We start from the raw sequence: 25,782 nt of genomic DNA, 5'->3' as shown, positions 1-25,782 counted from the left end.
TTTTATTTAGTGCCTCATTCGTTTTAAATGTAAAAAGTGTTAAACAAAAGTACTTATATCAGGTACAGAACAGCCAACAACATTAAAAACATCACCGGGTGGGCCATCGGTTAGCCACTGGTGTCCCGACGGCGGTCCACCCACGGTAATCCGCTGGCGGCGTGCCACCCAAAAAACGCCGGTGGGCCGATATAACTTTTAGAATGGGCGGCTTCCCGCTGGTGAGCCGACGGCGGTCCGCCCGTATCAAGCCGCTGAATTTGTGCCGACCAAAAAACGCCGACGGTCCGCCAACTCATTGTTTGCTGGGTTTACTGTGCTACTGACGAGAATGAGAATAACAAACAAATGCAGCAAAAGCGCGCCAATAATGCCTCACGTCATCCTAGCAACCGCAGAGCGCGCGAAAAGCAAACGGTCTGTTAAGTACCACAGCGGTCATTTTTTAATTCTTTACGGCTTTGCTTATAAAATGTTGTATTAAAGTCGACGATTTTAACTTTGGGTCTGCGTGAGGAGTGTCTGCGTCACGGTAAAAGTCAAGCTCCAGTGAACCCGCCGAACAACTGCAATTCCCTCAGATAATTTTGAAGTGTGTGAGTAATGGGAGTCCGCCATGATGCACACCAGCGACGGACTCTCCCTCCAGGTCTACCAACGGAGTCATCATCGGCTCGGCTGTCCGGAGAAACGTGAGTGTTTTGGAGAGATTTAGCTAAATTGTGCCTATTGTGAATAGAAATGAGGCTGATTGAGTGAGTTAACTTCATTAGGGTTCATACTAGAGTTGCTCTTATGATCTAACGTTAATTGTGAATAAATGTGGGTGATGCTGTAACTGCAGGTAACTTACATTTGGTGGGCAAAGTCATCTTTTTTCTTAGAAATGGTTGGATTTTGTATTATTTATGAAATGTGGTACTCATTTTTGTTGACCAGTTAACATGTCATTATATTTTTCTGTAAAGTGTCTAATATTGCCAGAAATCTTTATGTCTGAAGTAGTGTATTTCTCCACCACGTGTCATTGTGTAATCAATTTATTTTTATAAACATTTTTTTTTGTTTTGCTAATATTTATTTATTTTCTGTGTTTATAAAAGTTCTAAATTCAGGTCTATAGCCAGCCCAGTAAAGTCGTGGGTTTTTTTTCTCAAGAAGTGGAGCTTTTTGCAGTTGTTCGCCTCATTTTCTATTTAATTAAGAGATTATAGTTATGTTTTTTAGTGACATTACAAATATCTTTTCACCAAAATAGCAAAACAGTTTATAAATTTTTTGCGTAGGCAAGTCATTTACAGTACTTTAAAAATACTTAAAAATGTATCTGTCAATGTTTTCAAAATATTATATTTGATTTACCAAAGTCACACAAGGCAATTTCACATCCATAACGAAAAAGTGTCACATCCAAAACAGCTTTTCCCTCAAAAATGCCCAAATAGTCAATCATTTTAATTTTAAGAGCCAATTCTTATCCTGTTGTATGTGACTTTTTTGTTATGACACGTTTATTTTGCTCATTTAAAGTATAAAAAATGTTCACAGATTTATTATTTTTATTGCATATCTCTGAAATATAAACAGATGTTTTAATATAATGTTATCTATACTTTGTGAATTTAAATTTTGACTTTTTACTGCAAATGTCACGTTCATAACGCTGGAATCAGCCAAATACAGCTATATTACCTGCAAATTGTAATGTAAACTGTGTTGTTAAATAAGTGTACATATGTCTATAAATAGTGTTCCCCAGTCTCTGAATCTAAAGGAAGGTATGAAGCATACGTACAATTCACTCCTCTACAAGAGTTTTTTATCATTGACTAAAATATAAGTATTAATAAAAATAAAAGATTGAAAAAAATACCAAGATATATTTCATTAAAATCATGCTGGCTGATGCTTCCTCATTAAAGGCAAAATTAAGAGCTTGTTAAAAACATTATTTATTTCAGTTATGTCTGATGTTTTACTCGTCATTTTGCAAGACACTAGATTTCAATGTAAAGGCTTATTTAGGGTAGCAAGGCAGGTTAGGGGAATTAGACGAGTCAATGGAGAAACGTATAATAATACTGATGTTCTCCTTTCAGTGTAAAACTGAACCCAGATCAGTGCTGAAGTGTGTGTGTGTGTGAGAGAGAGAGTGTGACTGATGGCAGAAAGCTAAACCAGTGTTTTGTGTTTATCAGAGTCAGACTGAGGGACGAAGCAGATCAACACACTCCGCTCACACAACAGGTAAACACACACACACAGACACACACACACACACACACACACACACACGTTCATGATACAGCTAGAAGAGTCACTGCACAGGTGTTTATGTCGGTTTATTTATTGATGTATAAGATTCATAGGCTAATACAGGGATATAAAGAATGAGCTTAATATGATGAGAAACCAGCAGAGAGAATCAGTCAGAATCAGTCCATCAGAAGCCCATGCCCAACATCATGCCACACACACACACACACACACACACACACACACACACACAGACAGACAGACAGACAGACAGACAGACAGACAGAGAGAGAGTGTACGTGAGAGAGAGAGACTGAGCGTGTTTGTTTGCATGTGTGTGAGAAAGTGTATGTGTAGAAGAGAGAGAGAGAGTGTGTGTGTGTGTGTGAGAGCTCCATATAAATCAGCTCAATCAATCAGATGTGTATCAGTACACAGAGACTGCTAATGCTAATGCCCTGACGTTAGTGTGTGTCATTGACTCTGATGAGTGTTTATTGCACTGCTGTGATTAGCGGACCCTTGAACACTAGCCTAGCCTACAGGACAGGGCCGAAGCTGCAGGAAAACTACATCTCCACTGCGGTGTAGTGCGCGAGTGTGTGTGTGTTAAATAAGCACAGAGCGGTCCTTCAGTGGAGTTTCTCTCTGCGACTGTGTTGGTTTCGTCAGTTCTGGCAGCACACCTCTGACAATATTTGGTCACCATATAAATAAATGAAGGCTCTAATGAGCTGGGGTTAAAGAGCGCAAATGCAGACGTCTAATCTCATACAGGACCGTCTACAGGACAGAGTCCAGCCGTGAGGTGGAGAAAGCAGGAGCACACGTCTGAGTTCCATTCCTGCTGCAGACGCCACTGAGAGAGAGAGAGAGAGAGAGAGAGGCATTCCCCAGTCCTCAAATCAGGCTTTAGCTCCGCCCACAGTGGCATTTGAAGTGTCAATCACCCAGTCTCCATGGTGATGAGCGGTTGCTGTCCTTCATAGAGAGGAGTAGAAGAATATGTAAGCTGCGGGCGAGCGCACCGTGGAGCTGGAGATCTCGGAGACCTCGTGATCGTCAAACTTGAACCAGCGCTGCTTCATGGGGTTCTTGCAGTAGGCAGTGTAGTGGCCGCCGTCCATTCCGCCGTAGTGATTCTGCAGAGGATCAGACACAGGGCTCATAATGAAGCTGCCCTAAACACACTTCTCCACTGAGCGCCTCCCCATGAAAATCATCAGACAAGTCCACACGTCCGAAACTGCAGTCCTGGAGGGCCGCAGCTCTGCAGCTTTACTCCAACTCTATTCAAACACAGCTGATCCACTAACTGAGACGTTCAAAATAGTCTTGAACACTTTGATTAGTTGATCAGGGTTGGAGCAAAACTGCAGAGCTGCGGCCCTCCAGGAATCCAGTTTGAGACCTATGAACTAGAGCCATCAGTGATTGGCTACTACACCTAAAGGCGGAGCTTAGGGCTGCATGAATACAGAAAAAAAATGATTATTGTGCTCAAAATGTTCATCAATAATGACGATTATTCCTTTGGTTAACTTTTATACATGTAATCCTATTTATATATATATATATATATATATACATACACTTGAAGTCAGCATTATTTGCTCCCTGAATTATTCGCCCCCTGTTTATTTTCCCTCAATTTCTGTGTAACTGAGAGCAGATTTCTCCAGCACATTTCTGATCATAACAGTGTTAATAACTCATCTCTAATAACTGATTTATTTTCTCTTCAGCATGATGACAGTAAATAATATTAGACTAGATATTCTTCAAGACACTTCTATACAGCTTAAAGTGACATGTAAAGGCTTCATTAGGGTAATTAGGGTAACGAGGCAGGTTAGGGTCATTAGGCAAGTTATTGTATAATGATGGTTTGTTCTGGAGACTATTGAAAACCAATATAGCTTAAAGAGGCAAATAATATTGAACTTAAAATGCTGTTTAAACAATTAAAAACTGCTTTTATTCTAACAAATAAGACTTTCTCTAGAAGAACAAATATTATCAGACATACTATGAACATTTCCTCAATATGTTCAACATCATCTGGGAAATATTTAAAAAAAAAAAGTGAAAAGGGGGCGAATAATTCTGACTTCAAGTGTATGTATGTGTGTATGTAAGTGTGTGTGTATGTATATGTGAATGTGTGCGTGTGTGTGTTTGTGTGTGTATGTATATGTGTATGTGTGCGTGTGTGTGTGTGTGTGTGTGTGTATATGAATGTGTATGTGTGCGTGTGTGTGTATGTATGTGTATGTGTGTATGTATATGCGCATGTGTGCGTGTGTGTGTGTGTGTGTATTCTTATTGAACTTCACAGCCACAAACCTAAAACACAAATTGTAATAAAATAAAAAAGTAATAAAACTGGGCGAGTATTAGATACTTAGAATAAGAATCAGATATGTGTTCTACAATGTAAATTTATATTCCTCTTGTCTGATTCCTGCACATTTATCACTCGCTACTCTGCCAGGAACTTCTGTGCTGGCAAACACCTTCAACAATAATCCAAACATTTGTGTAGAGATGGACCGCAGGATGTGTTTAAAAGTGGCTGCATGTGATAAAGACCGATGGCAAAGATAAGTCTAATTATTGTAATAAACTAATATGTTATAAAAGCAGGTGACACACATGGCGAGGCATTTGCGGTCGGTTCACATACTTCATGAACATTGATTTAAAAGAACACACCACGTTAGTTTCATTGGGCACAAGTGTTGTGCATTTTAGTTTAACTTGAGCGTGCTGAGCAGTTCAGTGTTACTTTTTAGTTAAATAAAGGCTTAATTTATGTGTGTTTAATGTGCTTTTAATCATTTTATTCTATTCAAAGCAGCATTCACAGACTCTTTATCCTTGAAATCGTGGCATGAGATGAGCGGAGCATGTGTTGGATGTTGTTTTTTTGTTTTTGCGCAACCAATTTCTGTTCATTTGCATAATGTTTTAAATCAAGCAAGTTTTTGCTAGCAATCAGAGGAGAAATGAACAGAAAACTCCACTGAACTTCCCTAAACACAGTCAGATTGCAGAAACACTGATCTCGACTGATCTGAGTCCTCATGTTCAAGTGGATCCAGAGTTCTGATACTCACAGACACGGCGTACAGGTTGTACTTCTTCAGGTTGTTTTTGGGTCCGATGACGTACTGCGACAGGTCCAGATTATCCAGAGGGAAATCCACCAGCGTCTGCAGCTTCTCCCGCCAGCGGCCCTCATATTTAAACCTGAGAAACACACACACACACACACACATTGTGAACATGATGTTTTCTGACACACTGAAGCAGAGGAGAGAGCAGACACTCACCGCTTCAGGTGCACCAGTAATATGGGCGGCAGCTTCCAGATCTGCATCCTCTTGATGGCGTCGCGGTGGGTCTTACAGTGGCGGCAGTAGAAGCGGTTACCGTCAGTCAGACGCTCTTCTTTATGAAACAGTTTCAGACAGTCCTGTGCACACACACGCACACACACACACACACTGGACGATCAGCAGAATGATTTTTGCTGATGACTGAATACTGACATCACAGTCAAACAAATATCTACAGATGAGGGTAATGAAGCTGCAGTGAACGTCATCCTCCAAACTAGAATATTTTAGTTAGCTCAACTTTTGAAAGAGGGAAACGAGTGTGTGTGTGTGTGACCTGCAGAGAGCACTTGCTGCTGGCCGTCATCTCCAGCGTCAGGTACATGAAGGTCTCGAAGGTGCGTGATTTGTGCTGGCAGCTCATGCACTGAACCGTGGACTTGAACTGGCCCTGAAACAGAGCCACGATGATGGACTCGTTCAGCTGCTTGTGTTTGGACCAGGCCAGATCCGCCGCGCTCACGTCGTCCAGATGCTCGATCTCCTCCTCCTTATAGCCCCTGCGCTTGTCCGCCTGATGAAGACAAGCAGAGCGAGAGTGTGTCGGTTAGTTTACATTAAATTGATTGTGTGGCAAGGCATCATGGTGGCGCAGTGGGTAGCACAATCGCCTCAAAGCAAGAAGGTCTCTGGTTTGAGTCTCGGCTGGGTCAGTTGGTGTTTCTGTGTGGAGTTTGCATGTTCTCCCAGTGTTGGCGTGGGTTTCCTCCGGGTGCTCCGGTTTCCCCCACAGTCTAAACACATATATAGGGAATAGGGGAATTGAACTAAAGTGTGTGTGTGTGTAATGGGTGTTTCCCAGTACTGGTGGCTGTGGCGACCACTGATAAATAAAGGGACTAAGCCGAAAAGGAAATGAATGGATGATGGTCTGTCTAGTGTGTTTGGTGTGTTCCTCTCATTGGGTTAACAGAGGACCACATTCATTCATCAGAGTGTTCTGATTGGCTATTCAGCAACCAATCAGAGTGCGAGAACAAAATATGAAGCGACGCCTTTTTTTGGCTGTAAACGGACATACAGCAGGACTGTGTGTGTGTGTGTGTGTGTGTGTGACCTTGTTGAGATCCTCATGCAGGCCGTCCATCAGGAAGAGCAGCAGCTCCTGAGAGTCCTGGTGCTCGTAGCTGGAGAAGCGGCTGTTGATCTTACAGATGGTGCCCTTAAAGTCCAGCGGGCTGATCATCTTATACTGACCCAACCACAGCGCCTTCATCACCACGCTGAACTCCTCCGCCACCTCGCCCTTATGACCCAGGATATTCGCCCTGAAACCAGCACGCAAGGTAAACCATTACACACACACTGGCTCTGCCCTAGATCGACAGTGAATGCGAGTGTTTGTTGGGCTGTGGTGAATGTGGTACCGGTTAATGTCGTCCTGATAGTAGTTCCTGTTGAAGTAGTCCGCCATGGCCACGGTGTTGCACAGGCACTGCAGGATGGAGTTCATGTAGCAGGTGTTCCCCAGGTTGCGGAGGCCCGTCAGCAGCGGCCCCTGGCCTCCAAACACTGGGTTCAGGTTGCGGATCTTTGCTGCAGACGGACGCGTGATCTCCACCTTCGCATATGTGCTGGCAGCTAGAGGCCTGCGACACACACACACACACACACTTTTAGCACGGCACATTCATGGAGAAAACACTGCACAGTAACACACTTGTTTATAAAGTGATCATCATATAATAACGATAATGTGATTATTCATGTAGATCTCAATCATTTACTGATATTATTAGATGTACATTACAGAAGGTCATGCTATTATAATCTTGTGAGTGTGTGTGTGTGTGTGAGTGTGTATACTTGTTCTCTCTGTTGATGCTGGGCACTGCAGCGGGTCTCTGTCTGGTCTCTGCGCTGAGCTCCTGGCTGATGTCTGGAGAGGAGTATGAGCGCTTGAGTTTGGACTGTTCTCTCTCTCGGTCCCGCTGCCGCTGCTTCTCCGTCTCCGTGTCTGCTGCCGGCTGCGCGGGCGGTGTGTGTTTGGCTGGCGTCTGCGGTGTGCTGACTTCAGGAGGGTACAGGTGCACGCGGTTGGTGGGAGAGTGGTAATATCTGTAGGTGCCCGTCACCGTGTCCAGAAACTGCACAGAGGAGCAGACGGGAGTCAGTATCAGCTCTGAACATCACCACAGAGCAGCGGCTGACCTCTGACCTCTTACCTTCATCCAGCCATCAGGCAGCCCCGGGACTGTCCTGCCCATCTCCTCACTGTGTGCTCGGGTCAGTGGCTCCCTCTGAAACACACACACACACACACACACACACACACACACACACACACACACACACACACACACATTACTGTACCCCCAAATATCAGCTTACAGTGATATCATTAAAAAGTGCTGTTTATTTATATTTTCCTGAGAAATTATAGAGAATTATAATTAAATATTAATCGGTTTATAATTATATTTAGATGTAGACATACTCAGACTGCATTGCAGTTATTGATGAACAACAAAAGAGTGGCACCAAAATGAAAATTCTGGAAGCACTTGGCTAAAAAACAAAAATGCTCTGCACAGAATTTTTCAAATAATGCATAAGTAATGTCAATTAAATGTTTAAATTTAATCCTATAAACTAAATAATGATTCACATTTCACTGACAGTAACATTTTGAGAAGTAAACAAGTTTACGAGCATTGCCATGATGACACAACAGCACTACTAAAGCAGCAGGAACAAGTAGACTACTTAGCAATGTCCTGTCGTGTGTTTACACACTGTGGTTCATGCATAGACAGGTATACGTGTACATGAGCTGAATATTGACCTTAGCAGCACACACAAGCTAGTGGATGTTGTGCAGCAGATGCAAATACATCTACTCTCCTCTTGTGCTTTGGTCTGGAGAGCAGTAAACCTCCTTTGGGCAGCATGAGCCATTGAAATGAATGGGTTTCATAGCGCAGAGCTTTCCGCATCCACTGTGAAAGCTGCTTCAGTCCGCTTTCACAGCCAGTTTGGGGTCATAATTCAGTACATTTTAATGTGGTGCCTTCCTAAAACCCCCTCTGCTGCATTGGTCTGTGCCATCATTGTTGTGTCCTGCATCTCTATCATGCATGTTTGAGCTGAATGCTGCTATACCAGTTACTGTGATGAGCTGAAATTAAAGTGTGTGTGTGTGTGTGTGTTCACTCACAGTGTTGAACTGTGCAGGTGAGTCCAGAGACATGCTCTTCATCGGGGCGTCCGCCGGTGTGTCCTTCTGTGTTTTGCGGCTCTTGTCTTCAGGGCTGGTCTCCTTCAGGTCCTCCTCCTCGGCCGTCTGCCGCTCCAGCTTCCTCCTGTCCTGCTGTTTGTCCTCCAGCTTCTCCTGCTCCTGGGCCCTCCTGCGCTGCTCCTGCTCTCTCTTGGCCTTCTCCATCAGGTCCAGCGTGTCTTTCTGGATCTCCCACCGCTGCTCCGCGCTCAGGGCTCGGGAGGGGTCTGTGGTGGGTTTGACGGAGCGATCGGGCACAGAGGGACCATTGTGTGCTGCTGGTGGCGCCGGGCCCTCGCTGACTGCAGGATCACTGATGAGCTTAGAGCTGGACGGGGGAATCACTGACGGTTTCTTGGAGCGGTCCACCTGTGTCCAGAGGAAAGGTCAGGTGTGTGTGTGTGTGTGTGTGTGCGCATCACTGAAAGTGTGTTTATTCGGGAGGGTCACAGTTGGTCATGTGTGTGTACTGATGGGTTTACACATTGTCTCCTAAATCATTTGACAGTAGTGTGTGTGCAGGTGAGACTCACCTGTGGTGTGTGTCTGGGCGAGGCAGTGGGCGGTGCTGCAGCCTCAGTGTGAGCAGGTGGAGCCAGCGGTGGTGTGTGTGTGGTTGCAGATGGAGCCAGTGGTGGTGTGTGTGTGGTTGCAGATGGAGCCAGTGGTGGTGTGTGTGTGGTTGTAGGTTGGGCAAGTGGTGGTGTGTGTGTGTTTGTGGGATGGGCGAGTGGTGGTGTGTTTGTAGCGGGTTCTGCGGGCGGCTCTGCCTCCAGGGGTTTGCCGTTCATCTGTGCAGCTGATGCTGGCTCTTCACACACACTCGCGGGTTTGGGCTCCTCCAGAGACGGGTACGTGAAGTTCACTGAAAACACAAACACACTGCACTCTTCAGCATACACTGATATACTGATGCACATTAGGGCTGGACAATAGATCGTTTGAGCATTGGTATCACTGTGTGTGTGTGTGTGTGTGTGTGTGTGTGTGTGTGTGTGTGTGTGTGTGTAATAGTCAGATGGCAGAATCAGATTAATAAGAGTGAATGATAAAGACATTAATGAGTTTCATGTATTCAGTGATGGTTTGTCGTGTTCTTTTACATTTGATTGTTTAATTTCTGTACATGAATCCTGTCAGACTCCCTGGAACACCATACAGCACTGTTTATTTATATATTTTTGCTTGTCATTTATCATAATTCATGCAGACGCACAGAAAAGCACTTGATGATCCCAGTCCATCTGAATGAATGAACATCTCCATTTGGATAATGTCAAGTAAAATTTAGCAGCAAAACTAAAGATCTCAATGTCAGATCTCAATCGTGCAGCCCTTCTGCATATCTAAGATCAGATCAGAACTAAAGCAATCTATCAGCATGCACACAGGATATTCTCTTCATATAAACACATGCTGCACTTTTATTATTTATTCTTCTACTGAAAAAACTCATGATGCTTTAAAGGAGATCTATAATGCTCCTATTGATGTAAAATAATGCTGTGTCTAGAGTGTGTGTGTGTGTGTGTGTGTTTGAGTTTGAGCTGGAAACAGCACACAGATAATATTTGTTTCTAACTCTGACTCTTTCAGGCTTTAATCCTAAGTGTGGTGTTTTGGTCGCTTTAAATGCAAATGAGATTGAGCTCTTTTTTTAGAAGAGGGTGGAGCTACAGATGCATGTGTGTCACCATAGTGACAGATGTAAAACAGCACTAGCTGTGTTCTCAGTGTGAAAATGTGAGCAGAGGAGGTGTGTGTGTGTGTGTGTGTGTGCCCGTGTAAGTGAATGTGTGTGCATATATATATATGATTTCTGTGTTTGTTTGATCTGTCTGTGAGTGTGTGATCCCCGTGTGTGTGTGATATCCACTCACGCTGTGGCAGTGTGCTGGGCGTCTGCTGTCGGGGGGGTTTCACTTTAGCGTTACTGGTGTACATGGGGTAAAACAGCAGCCAGCTCTCGTATCCTCCGTCCAACACCAGCGGCTCACTGCGCAGGATAGTGCTGTTGTCCCACTGCACACACACACACACACACACACACACACACACACATTACAGTAGCAGGGGTCCGCAGAGTCTTAAAGTATTAGAAGTTGATCAATCATTTTAGAGTAAAGTGTTAAATTCTACAGCAGTGTTATATTTAGTGTGATTAGTGATTCTGCTTTAGTTTGCGGTGTTTTGTTTACTGCAGTAATCAAGGCATCGCCGTTATTCCTGCTGGTCTAGAGGTGGTCAGGGAAATAACTCTTGTGTTCTTCTTTTATATGAAATAAGAAGTAATAAATTACTGACTAAAAACTGAATGAATTCAGAGTTACACATTTACTCAAGTAAATAAACTGAATTAATAATGTGCTGAAAATCTGCGGATTTCTGCGAGCGCAGATTACGTGTGGGCCTAACGATGAGGTCCTAAATGTATGGAAGGAGTCTTGAAGGGTAGAGTTTGACTGTGATTGCTGTATGGAGCACCTTATAGAGAGCGTCCTTCAGACTCTGGAGAGTGGAGCCCAGCCTGAGGTCAGAGACGGAGCTGAACCAGTCCAGCAGAACCACATAATCCACAAACCCACGCCGCTTCCACTCACTCAGAGACTCTGCAGGCAGCTTCAGCTCCATCTGATTCACCGTCACCCTGAACACACACACACACACACACACACACTCATCTACAGCTCACAATAACAGTTTTTCCTTAAAACAAGCAAAATAATCTGACAATGGGAAAGAGAATAATGTTTTTTTTAAATAGTGTGTGTGTGTGTGTGTGTGTGTGTGTGTGTGTGTGTGTGTGTGTGTGTGTGTGTGTGTGTGTGTGTGTGTGTGCAGGCGTGAGGCTGACCCTGGGCTGATGGCCTCCTCTGGAACACTGATGCAGGTTTGCGACGGCACGCTGATCTGAGACTCCTGAAAGTCCAGCGCGGGCCGAGCGTCCATCACCAACACACTGATGCTGGAGTCCTTCATCAGCCGGAACAGAGCCTCAGCGCTGATGCTGCCTGCAGGACACACACACACACACACACACACACACGGAAACACACTCAGACATACTGTATGCATAAAGCCACAATGATAAAGACAGACACATATAATCGTAGACATATATGCATACGCACACACACACCGTACCTTTATCGCACACACTCTTGCTGTTATTGGGCTCCTCTTTCACCTGCTAGAACACACACACACACACACACAGTTAATGATTCACTACACAGCGCTGCAGATGCACCTTTACACTCCAGAATAATGCACCAGTGGCTTCAATAAATGAATGTTCAGAATGATAATCACGGCACCTTCTTACTGTCCTTCCTCTCAGTGTTAGCCTGAGGTGACGCGCGTCCATCCTTCTTCTCCGTTCGCTCCTCTCTCCGACTCTTTTCCTCTTTTCTCTCTTTCTCCTCCAGCTTCTTCCGCACCTCCACCTCCTCATACCTGAGAGAGAAGAACACAGCGCTGGACACACAACCAAGAGAGAGACTGTGTGTGTGAAAGAGAAAGAAAGAGTGTGTGTGTGTGTGTGTGTAACACTGACCGCAGCTTCAGACTCTCTGAGAGTTTCTCTGCCTCCTCGATGGCCTTTTTGAAGCTGGTCGGGCCGAGCATAGACAGGAAAAACTCCTGAAAACAGTCAGATGGTTAGAAGACGTTTGTGTGTGTGTATATATATATATATGTATATTTATATATATAAAATGAATGAATTTGTGTTTAATATTTATTTTTTCTGTTTATTAAAACTGTATTTAATATTTCCCCCAACACACATACATATACAGAATACAGTGACCTTCAGTTTGTTCGATTAGTTGATCAGTTTTGTCTGGTGCTGACTAATCTAGTGTACACTTACCGGCCACTTTATTAGGTACACCTGTCAAACTACTCGTTAACACAAATGTCTAATCAGCCAATCACTTGGCAGCAGCTCACTGCATTTAGGCATGTAGACATCAGCCTCACCAAAACTGGACAATAGAAGATTGGAGAAACGTTGCTGCTCTGATGAGTCTCCATTTCTGCTCACACATTCAGATGCTCGGCTCACAATTTGGCCTCAGCAACATGAAAGCATGGATCATCCTGCCTTGTATCAGCGGTTCAGGCTGGTGGTGGTGGTGTAATGGTGTGGGGGAGATTTTCTTTGGGTCCATTAGTACCAATTGAGCATCAACGCCACAGCCTACCTGAGTATTGCTGCTGACCATGTCCATCCCTTTATGAGCACAGTGTCTCCATCTTCTGATGGCTACTTCCAGCAGGATAACGCAGCATGTCATAAAGCTCAATCATCTCAGACTGGTTTCTTGAACATGACGATGAGTTCACTGTACTCAAATGGCCTCCACAGTCACCAGAGCTCAATCCAATAGAGCAGCTTTGGGATGTGGTGGAACGGGAGATTGGCATCATGGATGTGCAGCCGACAAATCTGCAGCAACTGTGTGATGCTATCATGACAATATGGAGCAAAATCTCTGAGGAATATTTCCAGCAGCTTGATGAATCTCTGACACCAAGGATTAAGACAGTTCTGAAGGCTAAAGCGACCTGGTACTAGTGAGGTGTACCTAATAAAGTGGCCGGTTGAGTGTATATGCATAAATATATTACTGTAAAGCAATCCGGGAGAGAATATTACTGTGTAGAGAGATCTGGGTGGGATGTGCCCTGATATATCCAGCCAGTGTCCTGCATCTGTACCTGCTGCTGCTTGAAGTCCGGCCTCTTCTTGATCAGGTCATAGACGCTCAGATACTTCATGTACAGCACATACGCCCTCTCCTCATCACGGTCCAGACGACACTCCTCTGCCGCCTTGAAGATCTTACATGCGCTCTGGACATAACTGACACACACACACACACTGATCTGAGGTCTGCTGTTATTAATCACAATATTTATTACTCTATCCCTTTCTGAGTCTGTGGTTATCATATAGAGCACTTGAGTATTTTTCTACATCACATACAGATTATTATTATTAATGAATGTAGTGATTTTTATTTTATAAATGTTTTATTCTTATAGCATCTATTCTGTTTTATTAATTCAAGATTTTACAATTAATTTCCATTTTCAATCATGCTAATGAGACTGATGCATTTCACAGTGTAATACGTGTGTGTGTGTGTGTGTGTGTGTGTGCGCGCAGTGCCGTTTGACACAGGAGCTGCTGGTTTGCACTCACTGTCTGGTGCTGCTCTTGTCCGGCTTGATTTCTGCCTTCTTGTTCAGATCTCCGAGTGACGTGGACAGATAGAGATCCTTCAATCCGCTGGACACGGACGGCATCTTCAGCTCATATTCCTGCTGGACACCGAAGCCTCAGGTCTCACACACACACACACACACACTGAGGAAGAAACACACACACAGATAATCACAAGCCGTGTGAAGCAGCCGTCTGCCATGTCTGAATCTGTTGATGGTGATGCACAGGCGTAGCTCTGTCGTATGATTATAGCATGCATATTTATTTAAATAGAAATATCATCATCACGACACTCAACAACAATATTGCACATCCCATATTTCCCGGGGCGGGATCACACAGCTCTAACCCAAAGCTTTTCATTTAAAGGCCGTGTGAATAGATGTTATCAGTAGTGTTCAGGATATCTCTAATCTAGAGTCTCCACAACTGACCATATCCACGATGTACACATCTCCAGTCTGCAGTGGGTCTCGTCCTCTTAAATGCATCATCCATGATCTTCTGACCAATCAAATGCTCTCCATTGTCTGACATGCCCCGCCCCTTATTCTCATTGGCTGTTTATTTAATGTGTTTGAGCTCAACCACTTTTACTGGCAGATCTGGGAGAAATACACAATGCTATTGGCTGGTTTTTAAAAGGGGAGGGGCTACTGTATGCCCCACCCTCTTTGCATGTTTCAGTTCAGATTCTGTCATTCATTCATTTTCTTTTCGGCTTAGTCTCTATTAATCAGGGGTCGCCACAGCGGAATGAACCTCCAACTATTCCAGCATATGTTTTACGCAGCGGATGACCTTATAGCTGCAACCCATTACTGGGGAAGAGATTGTCAAACATGGAATGTTTAAACTATTTGGGCACAAGAAATTAAAATGTTTGCAGCTTTAACAATAACAAATAACTGTATTTACAGTAATAAACTCTGTAGCTTTAACAAAAGTGAATTATATTTATGTGTACAGCAAAGACTGCAGTAGTCAAGTGGATCATATATGCTATGAATGAGTGTTGAATAGATTTGATTTAAATGTTGACAATATGACCATTTAATTATATTATTATATTAATTATATGATCTGTTAGCATGTTATGTTGCATTCATTTATTATTTAATTTAATTTGGCATACATATTTTCTTTTGCGTTTGGTTTTAGCAGAGTGTCTGCAGGTTTCAGCAAGTTAAATTTAAGACTTCAAGACATTTTTAAGATCATGATGAATGAATATCCAGACTCTTGGTGTTTCTGTGTGGAGTTTGCATGTTCTCCCCGTGTTGGTGTGGGTTTCCTCCGGGTGCTCCGGTTTCCCCCACAGTCCAAACACATGCGATTCCAGGTGAATTGGGTAAGCTAGATATTGTCCATTGAATGGGTGTGTGTGGATGTTTCCTAGTACTGGGTTGCAGCTGGAAGGGCATCCGCTGCATAAAACATATGCTAGATAAGTTGGCGGTTCATTCCACTGTGGCGACCTCAGATTAATAAAGGGACGAAGCCAAAAAGAAATAAATAAATGAATGTTTCAGTTATTCTGAGCAAAATATTTTAGATATTGTCAAAGTAAGCTCTAGTGCTGTCCATACACTTTTCATCAACTTTTCCTAATAAGAATAAAAACTAATTTGGAATAAAAGTTTAAATGTTTTAAAAACTATAATCAAGTAAATGTAGGCACACCCGTCTGTCCAGGTCAGCTTCAGCAGTAATTACATGGAAAACATTTAAACCAATGTTATTGTAAGGAACATAATTAACCTTATATGGTAAACAGAGTTCAAAAGTACTTTCTTAAATAAAGTGTTTTATTATTTATTTATTGGATGAGTGTTGGCCCGATTGGGTACACCTGAACAAAAAAAATTAAGACTTGTTTAAAAAAGATTTAAGACAATATTTCGACTTTTTAAGGCCTAAAATATAGTTTTTGAGATTAAAGTCTTTTTAAGAGCCTGCAGATACCCTGTTTAACATTTAAGGATAACAGAATCTCCAGCACAAAAGAGATGCAACATGCCATTTTAAATGATGTAATTAAATAGTTATTAATGAAATCTGAATTTAGAAATCTAATGTCGACAGCAGGAGTCAGTGATTTATTATTTTTCAGCCCGACATCTTCACTGCTCGAATATATTTCAGCATTTCCCTAAATAAACTATACTGTGTTCAAAGCGGAAAAAGATGTTGTTTTTATCCAGACATTTGAAAAGAATATATTTTATATTAATCCAAGGTTATCATACTGTCAGAATCTTATACCAGCACATGCCTAGAGTGTTTATATATGAGCAGAATTATTGTTTTTTTTCCCAATTTCTGATTAATGGAGAGCAGATTTCACAACACATTTCCTCTTCTCCATGATGACAGCACATAATATTAGACTAGATATTCTTCAAGACACTAGTGTTCAGCTTACAGTGACATGTAAAGTCTTCACTAGGGTAATTAGGGTAAAGTTAGGGTAATTAGGCAAGTCATTGTATAACAGTGGTTTGTTCTGGAGACTATCCAACACTAATATTGCTGAAGAGGAGAATAATATTGAGCTTAACATGACTTTAACACTATTAAACACTGCTGTTATTCTAGCCCAAATAAAACACATCAGACTTTCTCCAGAAGAACAGATATTAGAGGAAACACTGAGAACAACTCCTGAATCTGCTCAACATCATCTGGGAAATATTAATAGCTATAATACATATAGGTAAATGTAACAGTGTGTAATGAGTTGTGTTTTTGGCTGATGGCAGGCTCTGGGGAAGCGGTCAGTGAGTGTATAGTGCTGAACAGCTCCTCAGTCCTCCTGTTATCATGCTAATATCGCGGTGTTTATATCCGTGTCGTCTGTCTCAGATCTGTCAACAGCACTGCTCATGTCAACACACAGAGTAATGGCGAAAGCAGGAGAGGAGAACAACAACAATCAGAGCTGATCTCAGAGCTGCCGGAGGGTCACGAGACTGATGACAGATCAGATTCACAAACACACTCAATAATGCAGCATTTCTGCTTATTAATCATCGCCTGACCGCAGCCCAGCGCTCCAACTCACCTCACATACACCGCCTGCCCCGCAAACACGCCGAAATCCGCCGAGAGCCGCAGCTGAGCGCCGAGAAGTGAAGTTTATTCAGGATAATGACAGAAACAGGCTGAAACTGCTCGATCAAACGCGGAAGTGACTGCATTCAAACAGCGGAAGCTTTATTTAAACGCACACATGCGCCAGCGTTTCACTTTCACACACACACACACACACACAGCTTATTTTATAGCCTTAAACTTGCTCACTTTTGAATAATTTATTATTAGTATCTGTATTTGACTCATGTCTTGAACATACTATTATTATTTTTTCGCTTTTTTTTAAAATTAATTTAGCACTCATTTATTTCTGTTTACACACAGAGACAGGTAAACACACACTGACGGTGTTTATCGGCTGTTTAAACGTGTTTTGCTGGCTTCTTGCCCATGAATCGTGTGTGTGTGTGTGTGTGTGTGTTATCGTCAGCTCTGTAAGCTCGCATTACTCTGAGCTCGTCTGTACTTTTATGAGTATGATCATATCGGGTGTCTGATCAGCTGACTCGCGCATGCGCAGTGCACTCGGCCGCTCAACACTCGTTAGCTATTAGTTATACAAATATAATTTTTCATAAAATAGAAACACACGAATTACTCAGTAATACTAAACTGGTCCTCGCTAGAGCAGTGTGTGTGTGTTTATCTCATTATTTACTTTATTTATCATATTTATCTTTTTGTCAGCCTGTGCCCGCGCATTGACGCCCGCGCGCGTGCCCGCTCTATTATTGTCATCCCGGGGTTTTCAGCTCGGTTTCGGGCGGATTCGGTTCTGCAGGCTCTGCTCGGACGGTAAGAAGCACATAAATTCGTGATCGCGTCCGCCGGATGTGGAAGTTTGTGGGGTTTTAATATTTCCTCTTCCCCCGGAACAGCAGCGATTTCCTGTTTATCGCGTTTAACGGGCCGCTGCGTCACGCTCGCCGGCGGAGACTATAGTGCAGATCTGCTGTACATCACAGCGCGTTATACAGCAGACCATCAGTACATCCACTGCAGAATAACGCGATTATCAATCTGATCAAGCTCATTAACACAGCGCTGATCACCATGATCGATCTGAAGCAGCGACACAGAGACTGCAGCTCATTACAGTGCAGCAGCAGCTCAGCACACTGTGTGTGTTATAGTGCCATTATCCTGAAGGGGATGCCTGTCTCTGATAATGACATGTTCTCATGCTGAACTGCTGTTGGAGAACAGCACTAGAGTTCGGTCTGCATTAGGGAATGAGTGAGCAGTGCTGTTATCATCACGCTGGATCTGATCATCTGTATGCTCTGATTATTGATTATTGACCACTGACTGTGATTTAAAGGGACAGTTCACACATATAGTTCTGTCGTTATTTACCTGTGAGAGTATGATGAACATTAATGCAGATATTCTGAGTATTGCTGGATCAACAGACATCATCTTCATCCATTCATTTCCTTCAGCTGAGTGCCTTTATTAATCAGGGGTCGCCACAGCGCAATGAACCGCCCAGACATTAACCTCTGCAGTGTTTTTGTTCCTGCTGTGGGTGTCCGTGTGTGTTTTTCCAGCATTCTTCAGAGTAATGTTGAACAGAAGAAAGACACTAAGGGTTTGCAGGCATGACAGTGTGAGGAAGCGATGAGGAGATGCTCATGTGTGCTGCACTGTGCCTGTAGTTAAGACTCATTAATCAGTGAGATTACGACTGTTAAATAAAAAATCTATTTTTAAAATGTACTTTACATTATAGTGTGCATTAGCCACAGTTATTAGGAGGGCAGTTTCTTTAGGTTGTTTTTAGACACATCTTTAGTACAGCGTTTAATTTGTGCTCATCACTGTCATTTCTAATCATTCTGCTTAATTATTGCTGTATTGATTATTGCGGTGTGACTTTGGGCTTGTTGCTGGGATTTTATGTAAGCTTGTTCTGGTTTGTGTTGCGTCTTCATGTTGTTATCAGGGCTGCACGCTATAGAAAACATGTACACTGCGAAATATCATTTTTGTGGTTTATTTTCAAGATAATTTGATTAATACTTTTAGATCGATTGTGATGATTTTGTGGGGAAGTGCAAAAATACTCCAAGCAGAGATAAACAGAGCAAATATGCAAATGATTGAGTCGATCAGTATACAGATACAGAAATACAATAATCTGCAATAAAGCTGTATATTCTTCATCCTGTAAATAGTTCAACACCATCACACTCTGTTAAAGCGGCAGACATCATTCACTTATTTTCTTTTTGGCTTAGTCCCATTATTTATCAGGGGCCCCACAGCAGAATGAACCGCCAACTATTCCAGCATGTTTTACATAGCGGATGCCCTTCCAGCTGCAACCCAGTACTGGGAAACACCTATATACACTCATTCACACACACACACACACCATGGCTAATTTAGTTGTTCAATTCCCCTGTACACATGCAAACTCCACACACAAACGCCAACTGACCCAGCCGGGACTCAAACCAGCGACCTTTCTGCTGTGAGGCCATGGTGCTAACCACTGCGCCACTGTGATGCCCACATAATAATTCTTTGTGCACAAATGCTTTAAACTCACTTAAAGTGTTTACACAGACCTTAAAACACAAGCAATTGATAAATACTTCACTTTACTATGGTTAAACTGTTGAACCCGGGGTCCTCGCTTAAAGGATCTAAGATGATTTGGCAGATCCTGAATCTGTTAATCTTGATAACTGATCTCTGGCTAATTTAGCTCTTTAAATAAGTTGGTGAATCAGATTAAAATGTCTGGATAAACTGATCTGAGATCGCTGTGTGTGTTGTGAAGGACAGATAATACGATCCTCGAAATCATGATCAGCAATACTGTGATTGGCTGACGGCACAGCAGCGTAATGACATCATCTGATTAATATTCATTTATCCATGTGAGCAAAATGAGATCAAATTCATAGTAAACGGTTTGTTAAATATTATACGCAATTTCTGTACACGTTGGTTGTGAGCTGCAGGCTTTACACTATCATGTGTCATGAGTGTTCATCATGTATTTCAGTGCACATTAATGCATTTAGTTCTACATTTAGAGCAGATTTTCTTTATTATAGCAGCCTAGGCCAACTCACATTTTTTTAAATCAGCGTAAGGAATAACTGTATAAATTAATTTTGCATCAAAAAAGCATTTTTAAATAGGTAAAGGTGTCTGTAACCTTTTTGAAGCATCAAATCACCAGTATATTAGCGGTCAAAACACGTGCATGACAGCATAAGTTAATATCCTTAAAAAAGTGGAATATTGTGCATGTACGTGTTTGTATCTAGAAAGTTCATATCAATACATTTTCTCTTTGAACCAGCAGGTGGCAGTCTTTGCACTTTCATTTCCGAGTGCAGATTGCAAAAGTTTTATATTTGTTTACTTTATATATATATAGTTAAAAAAATATATTTACTATTTTCCCAACTGTATATAACTGCTGTAAGGAAATATCAGCATTTGGTACATACTTTAGTATTATTTTTGCTTGAACTGACCCCATCTAATCCTGTTTAATGAAATGAGCCTGCTTCCTAGCAGTTTTGAGCAATCAGAACTGTTGCTATAACAACAAGTCTTAGATGAGTTTTGAGGAACAAAAATATCCTGGATTGTGTCAAATCTTCAATAACTAAATCCAGCTAATTGAGTAATCCACGTATGAAGAACAGACCCCTGCTCAACTAATCCTGACCCCACACTGCACTGCACGGTGTGACAAATTCACATTGCGATACTGATGCAATAACCGTATATTGTGCAGCCCTAGTTGTTGTATATATAGTAGCGCTTTGAATTTAATAAATATTTATGAAAGTGCATCATAAATAAACAATTTTTCACCCTCAATTTCACATATCAGTGTTTGAGGCCCACACAGAATAAAACTGCAGTAATGTTTTGTGTATACTGTAGTGTTGTTGAGCCATACTGCAGGACAGCACCTGAATTAATCTGTTGCTACGGCAATTGTTGATCTGATCTGCTGTGGTGATTCGACAGTCGCTATGGTAACACGACAACTACAGTAATTGATCTGTTGTGGTGATTCCACAGTTGCTATGGAAACACAGTAATTGATCTGTTGTGGTGATTCTACAGTTGCTATGGCAACACAACAACTGCTGTAATATAAACAAATGACCTCATGCTGTAGCACTTTATGACCTTCTCCTTCTGGTAGAGCTCAATTTCTTTGATGTCCATCTTTTGAGGATCTTTTGGTCTACTTCACCTTGTCAGGCAGGAGGTATTTCAGTGACTGTGAACAGGTGTGGCAGTAATCAGGTGTGTGTGCGGCTGCAGACGCTGAGCTCAGGTGTGAGGAACCACACTAGGGGGTCAAAACTTATTCACACAGGGATCTGTAGATTTAGATTTTACCTTACCTAAAAACTGTGTGTGTGTGTGTGTGTGTGTGCGCGCAGATGTCTCTGGTGGATCTGGGGAAGAAGCTCCTGGAAGCTGCTCGTGCCGGTCAGGATGATGAGGTGCGGATCCTGATGGCCAATGGAGCACCGTTCACCACCGACTGGGTAAGAGTGTGTGTGTGAGACAGCATGTGTTTTCTAAAATTGTCCTGACTGTGCAGTATGATGAAGTGTGTGTGTGTGTGTGTCTGTGTGTGTGTGTGTGTGCAGCTGGGCACGTCTCCTCTGCACCTGTCGGCTCAGTTCGGTCATTACTCCACCACGGAGGTGCTGTTGCGGGCCGGCGTGAGCAGAGACGCGCGCACTAAAGTGGACCGAACACCCCTGCACATGGCGGCGTCTGAGGGTCACCTGCGCATCGTGGAGCTGCTGCTGAAGGTGAGTGAGGATGATGATGATGATGATGATAATGCTGCTGCTGTGATCTCTGCTGTGATCAGTGTGTCCTCTGATCTTCTGCTGTCGGGCACACAGAGCCGGCATTGTTGAGCTGCGGATGCTGGAGTCACCGGACTGTCATTATTGTGTGTTCAGGGTCTGGAAAAGGCTCAGACTCAGATGAAGAGCACCAAAATGCAGCTCTGTTGCTTTCAAAATAATGAACAATAATCACCTTTAAATGTTCAAACTAGTGGACATTTCCTTCCTCTATCAATCAGATATAGTACAGTTATTAATTATAGCATCAAAGCAATAGTATTATATTTGAGTTTTAAGCTAGAGCTGTTTGTTTTTACATAGTGTGTGTGTGTGTGTGTGTGTGTGTGTGTGTGTGTGTGTGTGTGTGTGCTCACTGTGTAGAAACATTGTGAAAGCACAATATTTACATATATACTTATTCATTCATTCATTTTCCTTCAGCTTAGTCTTTAGTTCAAGGGCCGCCACAGTGGAATGAACCGCCAACTTATCCAGCATATGTTTTACACAGTAGATGCCCTTCCAGCTGCAACCCAGTACTGGGAAACACTCATACACACTCGTTCACACACTCATACACTAGGGCCAGTGTAGTTGATCAGTTCCCCTATAGCGCATGTGTTTGGACTGTGGGGGAAACCGGAGCACCCGGAGGAAACCCACACCAACACGGGGAGAACATGCAAACTCCACACAGAAACACCAACTGAGACTCGAACTAGCGACCTTCTAGCTGTGAGGCGAAAGTGCTAACCACTGCGCCCCATGCTACCCATATATGCTTATATAATTTGTATTAGATATAATTATTTAATTTCTAAATATAGTAAATAAACATTTTCTCAAATATAACCATGAATGTATATGTGTGTATATTTATTACATGTACACAAAAAATAAATCATACACACACATATTCATATATGTAAACACAAGCATGTATTTTGGATGCAGGTAACTGCAGTTAGTCTTTCGACAGTGCTGTAAAATACTCTTGTCTTTGGTGTGAGAATGTCTGATCGTTTCTGCTGATTACTGATTCTTTATATTTAATACTTTTGATATTTTCCTACATGCTTTTCAACAGTTTTAAAAACTCATTTCTAATAACTGATTTACTTAGTCTTCGTCATGATGGCAGCACATAATAGAGAGTATTCTTCAGCTGAAAGTGCAGCTCAACTAGGATCATTAGGCAGGTTATTGGAGAACAGTGGTCTGCTCTGCAGTGTACACCATGGAAATAACAGAACTCTGAAATGAGCTAAACATACCTTTAAAATAATCATCATTAAATTAGACACTCTTAGCCAAATTAAAACAATAAGATGTGCTCCAGAAGACAGAACATTAGAGGAAATGCAGTGATAATGTCCAGTCTCTGTTGTACAGCACTCGAGAAATATTTGACAAGATTAAAGATCTCACCGCAGGGCGAATAATTCAGCAGTGTGTGTATACATGTACAGTGCCTCTAGAACATCATCTAACCCTGTGAAATAAGGACTTGATTCGTCACACAGCCTGAACACAGATCAGGCGTTTGGTGGCCTTCTCTTCTCCTGTCCTGGGCTGCGTTTCACATAACTGGCGGCTGAACTATCAGTACGATGCATCGTTTGGGAAAACAGTGATGTAGTGACGACTGTTTCCCAAAACCCAGTCGCAGATCCATGCTCTAAACTGGGTGGAGGAACTACTCCTTTAGAGAAGAACCCCATCATTTATATGTGCATGTTATATTGTTTTACACGCACACGCATTTAAAATAAATCCAGTATTAGATGTGGTAGAACATGCACTCGCTCTCCATATTAACTGAAGTGAATGTGAATGGCACACAGGGCCTGTGTTTGCTTTACTAATAATATTGAGAAGTTGAACATTACATATTCTATTCTTAAACATAAAATCACTTACAGAAGCCAACACCTATTACAAGATCATTTAAATAAATAAATAAATAAATAAATAATGAGGCTATTTTTTATAAAAGGAAATGTAATATTTAGTATTTATTAAAAATGAAAAAATCATACTTTAATAACATTAATATTAATGATGCTGATTTATTATTATTATTATTATTATTATTAAATAGGATATTTGTTTTTTTTTAAAGTCTACTTTTACAATTTGGCTCATGTAAACCTCAGCAGAAATGTTCTACCCAGCAGGCCCATGTCCTGTACAGTACAGATCCTTAATACATAACCCACTATACATTAAAGGCATTAACATATGCTTATTGTTTTCACAAGACGTAACATAAATCCGCTCTTAAATAATAGGTCACCTACAGCTTTCGCCATGAGGCTGTGTTCAAAATGACATCCATGTTTTCAAAGTGCACTGTGAAGGGAGCACAACTGTGAACATGAAGATCACTAAAACTATCGAAAATAGCTTCAAATCAAATTACACCTCAGAGAGATGAGCTTCATGCTTTTAATTTGAATAATTGGAATGTTAGAATGTTGTAAATGAATAGGGCATAGGGGAGATAAGTGGGAATAGAACACAGTCATGTAGTGTAGGTGTCCTCAGGGTATGGTGGTGTCCTGTAGGCACTGTAAATACGTCATTAGCGTACTCAGAGTGTGAAATGCCTCTCGGTGTGTTTGTAAAGTTCATCGTTGGTCATCAGATGTGGTATTGCCGGTGTTTTCCAGCACGGCGCGGATGTGAACGCTAAAGACATGCTGCAGATGAGCGCGCTGCACTGGGCCGTGGAGCACACACACACCGCTGTGGTGGAGCTGCTGCTGCGATACGGAGCCGATGTTCACGCGCTCAGCAAGTTCTGCAAGAACGCTCTGGACATCGCCCTGGACAACAGCTGCCACGAGCTGGCCCACATCCTGCAGGTAAACGGACGTGAGTGTGTGTGTGTGTGTGTGTGTTTGGGATCTGTGCACTGGAGCTCATTACTAATATAATAACAGTCATGCTGAGACGCTCACAGCGATTAACAATGAGCAAATCAACATGTCAGACGCTCTACAGTGTGCTCAGCCTGCTGGATTACCCATTCACACACACTCCATCATCACATGACCTCTCAGAACAACATCACATGACCTGTACTGCGGCACATGCTGGAGTTTGTTCAGTAAAAGTGTGTCCAGCGCAGCTTATGCACATCGTTTCTTATCGAATAAAGAGTGTATCCTGCTCCGTTATGTGTGTGTGTGTGTGTGTGTGTGTTTCTTGCTCATTTTCTACATTGATCTGCATCTCGGTGTTTCCATCAACGGCTATTATAAACGGCACATGAAAACAGGTGGATGGAAACGCAGCTAGTGTAGCTGTATATCAGCATTGTAGAGTGTGTGTGTAAATGAGTGTGTGTGTGTGTCTCAGGTGGCGATGCAGAACCAGATCAACACAAACCCAGAGAGTCCCGACACACTGACCATCCACACAGCGGCTCCGCAGTTCATCATCGGGCCTGCAGGAGTGCTCAATCTGGCAGAGCTGGTGTCGCCCGCACACAGCAGCAAACCCAGCGGTGAGACACACACACACACACACACACACACACACACACACACACACACACACACACACACACACACACACACACACACACACACTCTCTCCTCAATGAGCCTTTGTGCTGCTGAAACACAGCCGACGTCACACAGATGATCCACAATCAGGGAAATGGAGCTTATTTGAGCAAACAGCGTCTCTGAGGTTCATCATCAAAGCAGAGCGGCGCAT

At 42.5% G+C, this 25,782-nt stretch overlaps 2 protein-coding genes across 22 annotated transcripts in view; one reads left to right on the top strand and one right to left on the bottom strand.

Annotated features, from left to right (window-relative positions):
- The first annotated feature begins 200 nt into the window (after nucleotides 1-200).
- The window catches only part of gabpb1 (GA binding protein transcription factor subunit beta 1), a 27,956-nt gene continuing 2,374 nt past the window's right edge, over nucleotides 201-25,782 (top strand). For 4 of the 17 annotated variants that reach the window (XR_015514463.1, XR_015514460.1, XM_087292671.1 and 1 more), the window contains exons 1-6: nucleotides 14,107-14,227; nucleotides 21,449-21,524; nucleotides 21,634-21,741; nucleotides 21,847-22,014; nucleotides 24,729-24,923; nucleotides 25,420-25,567. Coding sequence is in view for 10 of the 17 variants with exons in the window: in XM_087292671.1 (XP_087148797.1) it covers nucleotides 21,634-21,741; nucleotides 21,847-22,014; nucleotides 24,729-24,923; nucleotides 25,420-25,567 (619 nt within the window). In the remaining 7 variants the exon portion in view is untranslated. Of the gene's footprint in view, nucleotides 317-14,089; nucleotides 14,228-17,357; nucleotides 17,537-17,939; nucleotides 18,002-20,348; nucleotides 21,525-21,633; nucleotides 21,742-21,846; nucleotides 22,015-24,728; nucleotides 24,924-25,419; nucleotides 25,568-25,782 lie in introns of those variants that run through there. The other 13 variants (XR_015514462.1, XR_015514459.1, XM_087292670.1 and 10 more) reach the window with 5 other exon arrangements.
- Nucleotides 2,332-17,306, bottom strand: usp8 (ubiquitin specific peptidase 8). 5 transcript variants are annotated; one of them, XM_087292735.1, is made up of 19 exons: nucleotides 17,175-17,306; nucleotides 14,087-14,251; nucleotides 13,600-13,744; nucleotides 12,431-12,516; nucleotides 12,192-12,330; nucleotides 12,019-12,064; nucleotides 11,729-11,885; nucleotides 11,359-11,521; nucleotides 10,755-10,896; nucleotides 9,408-9,739; nucleotides 8,815-9,243; nucleotides 7,823-7,897; nucleotides 7,464-7,744; nucleotides 7,025-7,246; nucleotides 6,715-6,925; nucleotides 5,935-6,171; nucleotides 5,592-5,734; nucleotides 5,376-5,508; nucleotides 2,332-3,398 (listed from the first exon to the last, which is right to left on the bottom strand). In XM_087292735.1, exons 2-19 carry the CDS (start codon nucleotides 14,188-14,190, stop codon nucleotides 3,240-3,242), a joined length of 3,204 nt encoding a protein of 1,067 aa, XP_087148861.1. In that variant the 5' UTR covers nucleotides 14,191-14,251; nucleotides 17,175-17,306; the 3' UTR covers nucleotides 2,332-3,239. The 5 variants fall into 5 exon arrangements, with proteins under 5 accessions (XP_087148861.1, XP_087148864.1, XP_087148863.1 ...); XM_087292738.1 differs by having other exon boundaries at nucleotides 12,019-12,061; XM_087292737.1 differs by having other exon boundaries at nucleotides 14,087-14,246; nucleotides 17,176-17,306.

The sequence above is a fragment of the Danio rerio genome, chromosome 18 (assembly GCF_052040795.2).
Source record: "Danio rerio strain M-AB ecotype USA chromosome 18, GRCz13ab, whole genome shotgun sequence".
NCBI lineage: Eukaryota > Metazoa > Chordata > Actinopteri > Cypriniformes > Danionidae > Danio > Danio rerio.
Note: the sequence above shows the minus strand (reverse complement) of the source record. Positions and strands in the feature narration are given on the sequence as shown.